This window comes from Citrus sinensis, chromosome 4 (assembly GCF_022201045.2).
Source record: "Citrus sinensis cultivar Valencia sweet orange chromosome 4, DVS_A1.0, whole genome shotgun sequence".
NCBI lineage: Eukaryota > Viridiplantae > Streptophyta > Magnoliopsida > Sapindales > Rutaceae > Citrus > Citrus sinensis.
In genome coordinates, this window is record NC_068559.1 from 28,005,917 (window position 1) to 28,016,025 (window position 10,109).

Genomic DNA, 10,109 nt, shown 5'->3' on the forward strand with positions numbered 1-10,109 from the left:
AACAACCGGCGTACTCTGACTTGTCTGTGTGTGCAGGGACATCTGGAGAAGAAGCATTACTAGGAGACCTCCTGGTCGTGGTAAAGTTGATCGAGCAGGGATCCTGGTCGTAGAACGAGGAGAACCGGAATCTCGCATCAACAAAGTCTAATCTAAAGAATAATTCATTAATAAATCTAACAACAAAATCATGAAAACTACTCACTTTCTTCAACAAACATTAATTTTACATCACATAATCATTGTGCTCATCAGCGTGATTAAACATACTCAATTATAGCCCATTAAACAAATAGAAATAATATGTATTAAAATTGTTTATAGAAGAACCAAAACAAACAAATAATTACATAGAGTTGGTATAGGGCGCGTGAATTTGGAATTTTTTATTTTGTAAAAGACTTCTCTTTAATTACCTAGTGATATCTTCTTCCTTGTAGTTTTGTTAGTACATGCTTGCTTCTCTGACGTTCAGTCCTCATTCTCATTAAATCCAGAGGACGAGCTTGCTCTGCAATTGGGTCAATATTTTCTTTCTTTTTCTTTTTTCTTTTTTTCAAGCTTCCCCGCCTTTTTCAAACTTCCCGTTTCTCATCTCTTTTGCCAATGATTGCATTTTTTTTTTTGAACATGGGAATCGAAGTATTAGGAAAGAAAAACAGTATTAAAGATATATTTGAAAATTAGAATAATCGATATAACGTGTATCTCAAAATTAGAATCTGAAAATGAAATTTTTTTAAAAAAATTGTTTAATAAATTTGTCCAAATTTGTTGAAAAGTCAAGACATGTGTTTTTTGACAAAGACAGAGATTTATGATAATTTGTCAAAATGTTTGACAATTTGGCTAAAGTTGGCACGGACCCTTGACAATTAATTGGCAAGTTGATGGAGGAGCTGAAATACAAGTGTGCAACCCAAGAGGGGGGTGAATTGAAATTTTAAAATTTATTCTAACAAATCCACACAACAAGCAATCTAATGTCTTAACAATAATTGAAAACAATAAGTTCAATAATAGCACGATAATTAAAGAGTAAGGGAGAAGAGAAATAAACACACGAATTTTTACGTGGTTCGGCAATCCCCGCCTACGTCCACGCCTCCAAGCGATCCAAGCTCGAGGATTTCACTATCCAAGCCTTTCCAAGGCTTCAACAATTACAATTGACTTTGAGGTGTCAATAAACCTTTACAACAAAGAGATTATCTCCCAATCTCTTCACTCAAGTGTCTCACACACTCAAACTCTTACAAATAAATTGAAGAAATGAAAGATACAATGAAACTCACTCAATGAGTAGAGATTCAAAGATGAAGAACAATGAATGATTCAATGATTTGTGTTTTGCAAGTTGTAAGCTCAAGATATCACGTGTGCTTTTTGTTTTTGCTTGTTGGAGAGGTTGAAAATGAGTTGGATTTGAGTTCTTATAGTTTGAGCTCAAAAACTAGCCGTTATGCACATTTTGGTCGTAACCGGATTACCGGTTATGGACATCCGGAATTCCGCTTAATGTTACCGTTACAGCCACAAATTTGAATTTCTGAACATCCGGATTTCCACTTTGTCACATCCGGATTTCCGCTTACGCTCAGTAGCTTACTGCCCAACAACCGGATTTCCGTTTGTCAGGATCCGGAATTCCGCTTTTAATTCGGATAGATTCTGTCTAAAATCCGGACTTCCGTTTGTCATAATCCGGATTTCCGCTTGCTACAGTAACTGCTACAGTGAATATTTTTCCAAATTTATGTTTGACCCCAAAACTTTATAAAACTATAGTGTGACCCAAAACGTTATGAAAGTTTGTAAAAAGGTCCAATTTCAGAACTTTAGAATAATGCTTTGTCAATCCCACAACTTTCTAAAATTATGACTTTGCCCAAACTATGTGAAATTATAGAATGGTCCAAAAACATTTAAATAGTTTCAAATAGGTCCAAATATGAAATTTAAAATACTATCAAAGATTTTAAAATTACTTTCATTTTAGTCCAAAATGCTTTAATTCCATAACATCATTTTCTTATTATAAAAGCACAATTCATAAATCTTTACTCAATAAATACATGTGGTTTGTTATCATCAAAATCAATATTTATAGCCATATAGGCTAACAGGAGCCACATGCATTTCTACATGCATTTCTTTTGTTTTTCAAGTTAGCGCCAAATTGTAGGACTTTTGCCAACTACTTTAAGCTAGTGTTTACTTGTTGGAGTGGAAGTGAGGAGTCTGGATTCTTCCCACTCTATTGTTTACTGGAATCCCACTCCGTGGGACCCACCTTTTTTATTTAAAAATAATAGTATTATATTTATTTAATATTAGTAATTAATAATAATCAATATTTTATTGTAAGAAAATATTAATTTTGTATTATATTATTAATAATAATGTTTTATTTGTGTTGCTCTTAATAATAATTTTTTATTTACATAATTAAAATTAAATTTAATAAAAAAATTATTTACATAATTAAGAATATTAATTTACAAATATAATAAAATAAATATTTTATTTTTCAAATCTATTTTTTTATTAATTTTGTAATTAAAAACTATAATTCTTTAAATAAGGATAAAATTGTAATTTAAAATCATTTAATCTCAATTCTATGCTCTCATTTCAGTGTAAGTAAACAACCTACTCCCACTCCCACTCCACACTCCTAATCTCAGGATTTTCACTCCAATCCAAAATGTAAATGCAGCATAAGACTTTTGTAGTGAAGCTTACTATAAATAGAGCTTCATTAAGAGAGAAATTTGCATTTTAAAAATTTGTTAAACTTATAAGTTTCTAAACTTTTGAGAGTTCTGAGAGTGTGAGCAATTGGAGAGTGTGTATGAGAGTACTGAGTGTATTTATGTTATGGGAAAGTGAGATTTCTTTATTCAAATAATTGTTAATAACACAATTATTTTTTTTTTGCTCCTGTGGACGTAGGCATATTGCCGAACTACGTAATTTTTGTGTCATTTATTTTTCTATAATTATTTGGTGCGCTTGATTCTGCATTCCGCGCACAACAAGTGGTATCAAAGCCGACAGTTCGTACTTGGGGGGATACGGTATTGTTCACGTATACATTACTATTCATGTATACGGTACGGTTCACGTATACGGTGCTATTCTAGTATACTATATTGTTCACATACGATACCGTTCACGAATACAGTAGAGACGGCCATTTGTACTTAGGAGACAATCTATTGTAAGTAGTGTGTGTTTTTGCATATCTATGAAAGTTCTGTCAACAAGGCGATAAGAGTCTAAGGATTCTGGTTTTTAATTGGGACTAAGTTTCCGTCCAGTCTAATGAAAACTTTTCTAGTGCATTTATTCACGTGAAATTAACATCATAGAGAATATTTTCAAGTGGAAATAGTTCGTTGAGAAAATGGTAGAAAATGAAACTTCCAGAATTGGGGAGAGATCTACCGAGACTATTTCAGGAGACACTTCAGGTGGGAGGCGAGATTTGTCAAATCAATACTCAGCACCTGTTGTAGGAGGTCAGAAGATCGATGTTGAAAAGTTTGATGGGAAAACCAACTTCGGTACGTGGAGGTGCGAAGTTATGGATGCCTTTATTCAAATCGATCTTGATGTTGTTCTGTAAAATGAATAAACAATTGATGATGTAGATAATGATGATTTTATAGCAACAATGAGACCAAGAAGAGAGATAAAGAAACCATGATGGCTTACTAAAAATATAGTGGTAGCCTATGCACTTCTAGTTATTGATGATGACATCCCCAACACTTTCGGTGAAGCATTACGCAGGAGTGAAATTGATCAATAAAAGTTAGTCATGGAGGAAGAGATGAAATCTCTCCATCAAAACTAGACTTGGGAACTTGTAAAGTTACTAAAGGAAAAAAGGACTATTAGTAATACATGGGTCTACACCAAAAAGCAAGGATCTCTTAATCAAACAACTTCTAGATACAAGGTAAGGCTCGTGACAAAATATTTTGCTCAAAAGGAAGGTATTGACTACAATGAAGTTTTCTCTCCAGTTGTAAAGCATACTTCCATTCGTATCCTACTTGCCTTAGTTGCAGAATATGAGTTAGAGTTGGCTCAATTGGATGTTAAGACGATGTTCTTACATAGAGATTTGGAGGAGGAAATGTATATGACTCAGCCTTGTGGTTTCAGATTTGCTGGAAAAGAGAATCATGTGTGTAAGTTGATTAAATCTTTGTACGGACTGAAGCAATTGCCAAGGCAGTGGTACAAAAGATTTGATCAATTTATACAAGCGCAGAAATTCACCAGAAGTGAACACGATCATTGTGTTTACTTTAGAAAACTACTAGATGGAGCTTTCATCTATTTGTTACTCTATGTCAACGATATACTTATAGTTTCGAAGAATAGAGATGAGATTGAAAGATTAAAGAAGCAGTTGGCTTCTGAGTTCGAGATGAAAGACTTGGATGATGCACAGAGAATACTTGGGATAGAGATTCGTAGAGACAAGAAGAATGAGAGCGTATGATTGACTCAAAAGTTTTATTTGAAGAAAGTTCTAGAAAGATTCGGTATGAATGACAAAATTAAACCGGTATGTACACCTCTAGCTCCTAATTTCAAATTAAACTCTTCTTCATGTCCTACATTTTAAGAGGAGCGTGATTATATAGCTCGTGTTCCATATGCTAGTGTTGTGGGTAGTCTTATATATGCAATAGTATGCACAAGGCCCGATATATCTCAAACAGTGAGCATAATTGATAAATACATGCACAATCCGGGTCAAAATCACTGGCTTGAGGTGAAGTAGATTCTCTGATATTTGTATATGACAGTTGATATTGGGTTATTGTTCAAGAAGGATTGTGGTCAATAATGTGTTGGGTATTGTGATTCTGATTTCGTTGGAGACCTTGACAAGCGAAGATCAATAATAGGCTACGTATTCACATTGGGTGGAGGTCCGGTTAGCTGGAGGTCAATTCTACAGTCGACAATTGCTCTATCCGCTACGGAAGCAAAGTATATTGCAGTAACTGAAGTTGTAAAAGAAGCTATCTAGTTGAAAGTTTGTTAAGTAATTTGGGAGTAATCCAAGAGAACATTATGATCTTCTGTGATAATTAAAGTGCGATATTCCTTGCGAAGAATCAAACATATCACGCTCGGACGAAGCACATAGATGTGAAATATCATTATGTGAGAGATTATCGAGAGCGGTGTTGTGTTGTTGAAAAAGATCAATATTAAAAATAATCCATCAGATATATTGACGAAGGTAGTTTCTGGAGTTAAGTTTCAACATTGCTTGAAACTAATTCAAATCCTTTGATTGTGTTAAGTTATGTCATTCGGAAATTTTGAACTACGATTGCCTTGATCCCAAATTTTGGGTACGTAGGCAGTCATAGAGATGCAACTACTTTGGGGATGATGGTTTGTTGATAGTCGGCTTAGATTTGGCTAAATCTTCGCTGAGGTGGAGAATTGTTGAAGAGTTAAGACGTGTTTTTTGACAAAGACAAAGATTTATGATAATTATAATTTGGCCAAAGTTGGCACCGACCCTTGACAATTAATTGGCAAGTTGATGGAGGAGCCACATGCATTTCTTTTGTTTTTCAAGTCGGTGCCAAATTGCCGGACTTTTGCCAACTACTTTAAGACTTTTGCAGTGAAGCTCAACTATAAATAGAGCTTCATTCAGAGAGAAATTTGCATCCCAAAAATTTGTTAAGCTTATAAGTTTCTAAGCTTTTGAGAGTTCTGAGAATGTGAGCAATTGGAGAGTGTATGTGAGAGAGTACTGTGTGTATTTGAGTTATGAGAAAGTGAGATTTCTTTACTCAAATTTGTACTTAAATAATTGTTAATAATACAATTATTTTTCTCTTACTCCCGTGAACGTAGGCATATTGCCGAACCACATAATTTTTGTGTCCTTTATTTTTTTATAATTATTTGGTGTGCTTGATTCCGCATTCCGCACACAACAAAATTAATATTATTATATGATTAAAATAAAATCAAATAAAATTTTAATTTAATATCGTTGATGTGCAGCGGAGTATATAACTTTTTTTATCTTTTTTTCCCCTATTCTTTTTGTATGTAAGACCTATACGTTTTGACTTTAATTTAATTGTGCTAACACCAAACATGTTCTTTCCATTTTATTTTTTTGCAAAATGAAAACAAAACTAATGTACAAATAGCAGTGTTATATGATTACCATATATATCATTTTCTTAATGAATAACATAAAATAAAATAATAGGAGAAATTTGTAAATCATATGACACTTTCATGTGATTTAATTTTTGAAAAATAAGATTTTTTTTTTTTGGGGTTTCGATGGTTACAAATTAAAAAATTGGTTAGCTGTGGATGTAAAATCTTGTTTGTCCATGTGACATGATCATTGGGTTAACACCAATGACAAAAATATTATGAACTGTTAAATTTTGGAAATCTTAGGTACTAAAAATATTACATGTAAATACTTGTAGTCGTTTGTGAGTATGGTCAAATTTTTGTAATCATTTAACAAAAAATATTAACCCCTCTGGCTATCTGACCAATGAGTTTCTCAAGCATGGTGGCTGAATTGATTAAGGTCCCTTAGCATTCATAATTTTAACAATACGCATGGTTTAACTAATGATTCGTTTGTTGTTTATTGGAGGTATATGAATATGATTTTTCTGGTTTTTTTTTTTATATATAGGTCCATAATGTGTTGCTGCAATGATAAATTGAACTGCTTCTTTTTCATTTTATGTTTTAAGTAAACAAAAAAGGTTAGTAGAAAATTTACATCATAAGAGGCCCTGCCTGGATTTCACGAGGCAGCAATGACAGCAAGCACCAGTCTGAGTTGCAAGAATTGGGTGGTGGGATAGTTTAGTGGCAGTGGGTGATAAAGTTGCTTTGTTTTCCAAAAATATGGTAAAACCAAAAAAAAAAAAGAAGATTAAAATTATGAATCTTATGAAACGGCCCAGATAAGAATGATGATCTGGTAGCTACTAGCTCGGAAAATCTGATAAAAGTGATATGTGACATAATCATTCCCTGAAAGACCAAACTGGTGTTGACTTGACTCAGTGGCTGTTCATGAGTGAATTTAGAAGTGGCATCTGGTTGTTGTCATGACCAGTAAGTGTAGTTATCTCTTATAGGTAGGTATCAGAGGATCAAATGTTTTCGGGATAATAGGCCATTAAAAAGAGGGGGACAGAGAGATCCACCCGCACAAATATTGTATTATACCTTCTTTTAACATGGATATACTAGTTTTAAAAGTTCTTGGGGTCCATACACATAACAATATACATAGTTTATAAACAAAAGATTAGCTCTGAGAATCAAGTTTTCTGCATTGACTATAGTACTATAACCCAGCTATAAAAAGTTTCCAAAACTCTAAAGGGGCCCATTGAGTTGATCCAATCCCTTGCAGTTCAAATCTATTGCTTTGGAACCTGATTCGCTCTCATTCTGGTATTGGCTATTGAGATCAAATCTACCCACTAATCCAGTATTTCTCAATTGATCATCACATTTCTCATTTTGGGTTGCCAATCTTTTAGCAGTCTGTTGCTCGTCGGGAAAACCATCAGAAATAGTGCTTTCACGTCTCTTCCTTCCACTAGCTTGATTGCTTGAACGTGCTTTACATGGCTTGTCTTGTGGGTGAATATGGATATCCATTAATTGAAGTTCAGGTGTAGTTTTATTAGACTTACAAGTGTCCGTGTCGCCAATCTCATTCACTGGTTGCTTCTCTTCCTTTCTCCCAGAACTCTCAGATGATGTCAAGGAGCTCTCCATGGAACATATTGTGCTTCTTATTTGCTTCCTTTCAAAATCTTTTAAGCTTGAAGTTCCTGCTTCTGTTAATTCTGACACTGACGAGCTCGGGCAGCCCATGCTAACCATTGAAACTAACTGGGAGAGTTCAGCTTTTGCGAGTTCTACTCCTGCAGAAGAGGAACTATAACCAGCAAGTGTTTCTTGAGCTTTCTTTAATACCGACTGTAGGTACTTTCCTTGAGCCTCAATCCTCAGCTGCAAATGTCTCTGAACCTGAGAATAAGATTCATACTTGATTGACATGTATCAATACAACACACTACTGAGAATCAGAAACCGAGTGAAGATGTGGTTCGTTAGTCATACCTCAATTTGTTCATGAAGTTTCCTTTGCACTTCCATTTGAACTTGAAGAGCCTGAGCAATCTGCAAGCTTCTGACAAACACAACACACAACTTTGAATCATCAGTTGAAGCTCTTTATATAGTATTATAACACCATCTGAGTTCAACAATTTAATTGGGATAATTTCTGACTATTACTCATTTAACTGATTGAGAGTTCCATCACTGATATTCCTATTGACGTGCCCATCACTGCTGCTTTGAGTTTCTTTGTACTCTACAACTGCAACAAAGAAAAGTAATATATATTTCAAATCAGAGGAAGCATTCATAGTAATAACAAATTGGTTTTCATTCACACACACACGCATGTATGTCTGCCCCATCAGAAGCAATTTCAGTCACCTTGCTTATTATCAATGCAGGCTTCCACATGTTGGCTCTTCCCCAGTCTGTATTTCTGCAACAAGAAAGCAAATGCGTATACACTCAGAAAAAAAATCTTTTCCTTTTTTCTTCCCGTAAGACCAAGAGCACCAAAGATGGATCAACTGTATTCATCGAAAAGTGAAACTTGCCTGTAAATGGCTTTTTAGGTGATACAGAGTAAGTCCAGGAATTCCCATTACTCTCATCAAACTCTTTGGTGTTGCCTCTGCCCATATATATAAATAAACAAATGAAAATTTAGAACATCATGTTAAAAGTTCATAATTTTTTTTTTAAAAAAAAAAGCAAACAAGACAATCATTAATAACTTAACTGTCTGGACCTCCAAGGTGATTGACAGCGTCAACAAATCTTTGATGAAGTTCTGGAGTCCATTTGAGCCTAGGCTTAGCATCAGTAGATAAAACCAAGTTCATATTTTGATTTTGCAAACCCATTTAGATGTTTGTTGAAGGAGAGACAGATAGAAAATTTGAAACTTAAATAAATGGGTTAATGTTTTGTAACTTAGAATATGTGGTGGAAGCCAAAGCCATCCTACTCTTTATAAATTTTGGAGGAGTTGATGCTGGTGGCCTGTCCGATGATCTCACTCAATATCTGAAAACATTTAAGTGGGGTTATGTTAAGAGGGGAATATATGCCATGAGCTGTGGCTCTTTCTTTCTTTTCTTTCTATCTCCTCCCATTTCATACCAACTTTTGATTTTTTTATTTTTTTTTCCCCTCTTCTTCTTTGACTTGAAAGAGGGTGAAGCGAATCTATGATGCAGCAAAAACAGAGAAAGCCAACACACTTCAATTTTGAGCCTTAAAAGGAGAGAAAAGAGAAAAAAGTGTATGGTTTGTTTTCATGTTGCTGTTTTTCTCATTTTATCTCTCGCCCTCTCTCTCAATTCTCAAATACACACACAAACACACACTGCTTGATTCCCTGCTGAGATAGGTTAGCCCCACCATAATGAATAACGGGAGTAACTTTCCTTTACAATGTGAGAAGAGAAGAAACTTTGGAGAAAAATTAATTGATGGGTATGGTACTATGCTATGATGGATATTTCCTTTTGGTGATGAAAGGGAAAACCAAATGGGTCTCTCTTTCTCTTTTCTCTTTTTCTTTATTTATTTATTTATCTATCTATTTTTTATGAAGAGGGTGTGCTGTGATTGGCAGATTCTTTTTGTTCTTTGTAGAGATGGAAGAATCAAAGAATCTAACCTTAGATTTTAGGACCCCCTAGCTTACCCCATATACGTACATACATTAATATGTATATTTTAATTTTTCCTCACAATCAAAGAACTAGTCTGGAAAAAGTGAATCAGACGAGCTATGGTATAGAAAGTGCAGTGAACTTCCCATGATCTAATAAACTCTAACTATGTGTTTTTCCGTGACAATTGAACCAAAAAGAGATATATACGTCTGTAATATTGTCCAATTACAGGAGAATCTCGGGCCTGCAGATTTATCCAGACCGGCACAGCTCAACATATAGCAATAG

General features: G+C 34.4%; 1 protein-coding gene across 6 annotated transcripts; it reads right to left on the minus strand.

Annotated features, from left to right (window-relative positions):
* Positions 1 to 7,211: 7,211 nt before the first annotated feature.
* Positions 7,212 to 9,646, minus strand: LOC102612487 (myb family transcription factor PHL8-like). 6 transcript variants are annotated; one of them, XM_006483078.4, is made up of 6 exons: positions 8,918 to 9,646; positions 8,733 to 8,809; positions 8,560 to 8,614; positions 8,362 to 8,437; positions 8,176 to 8,245; positions 7,212 to 8,100 (listed from the first exon to the last, which is right to left on the minus strand). In XM_006483078.4, exons 1-6 carry the CDS (start codon positions 9,039 to 9,041, stop codon positions 7,420 to 7,422), a joined length of 1,083 nt encoding a protein of 360 aa, XP_006483141.1. In that variant the 5' UTR covers positions 9,042 to 9,646; the 3' UTR covers positions 7,212 to 7,419. The 6 variants fall into 6 exon arrangements, with proteins under 6 accessions (XP_006483141.1, XP_006483140.1, XP_006483139.1 ...); XM_006483077.4 differs by having other exon boundaries at positions 8,176 to 8,242; positions 8,353 to 8,437; positions 8,918 to 9,645; XM_006483076.4 differs by having other exon boundaries at positions 8,353 to 8,437; positions 8,918 to 9,643.
* Positions 9,647 to 10,109: the final 463 nt, after the last annotated feature.

Bases quoted from the DNA above. Each gene is read 5' to 3' on its own strand.
- LOC102612487 (XM_006483076.4), bottom strand. From the start codon at position 9,041: ATGGGTTTGCAAAATCAAAATATGAACTTGGTTTTATCTACTGATGCT. The intron at 8,810-8,917 runs GTTAAGTTATTA...ATATATGGGCAG, and splicing joins TCACCTTGGAGGTCCAGACA to AGGCAACACCAAAGAGTTTG. The intron at 8,246-8,352 runs GTAATAGTCAGA...TGTGTTTGTCAG, and splicing joins ACTCTCAATCAGTTAAATGA to AAGCTTGCAGATTGCTCAGG.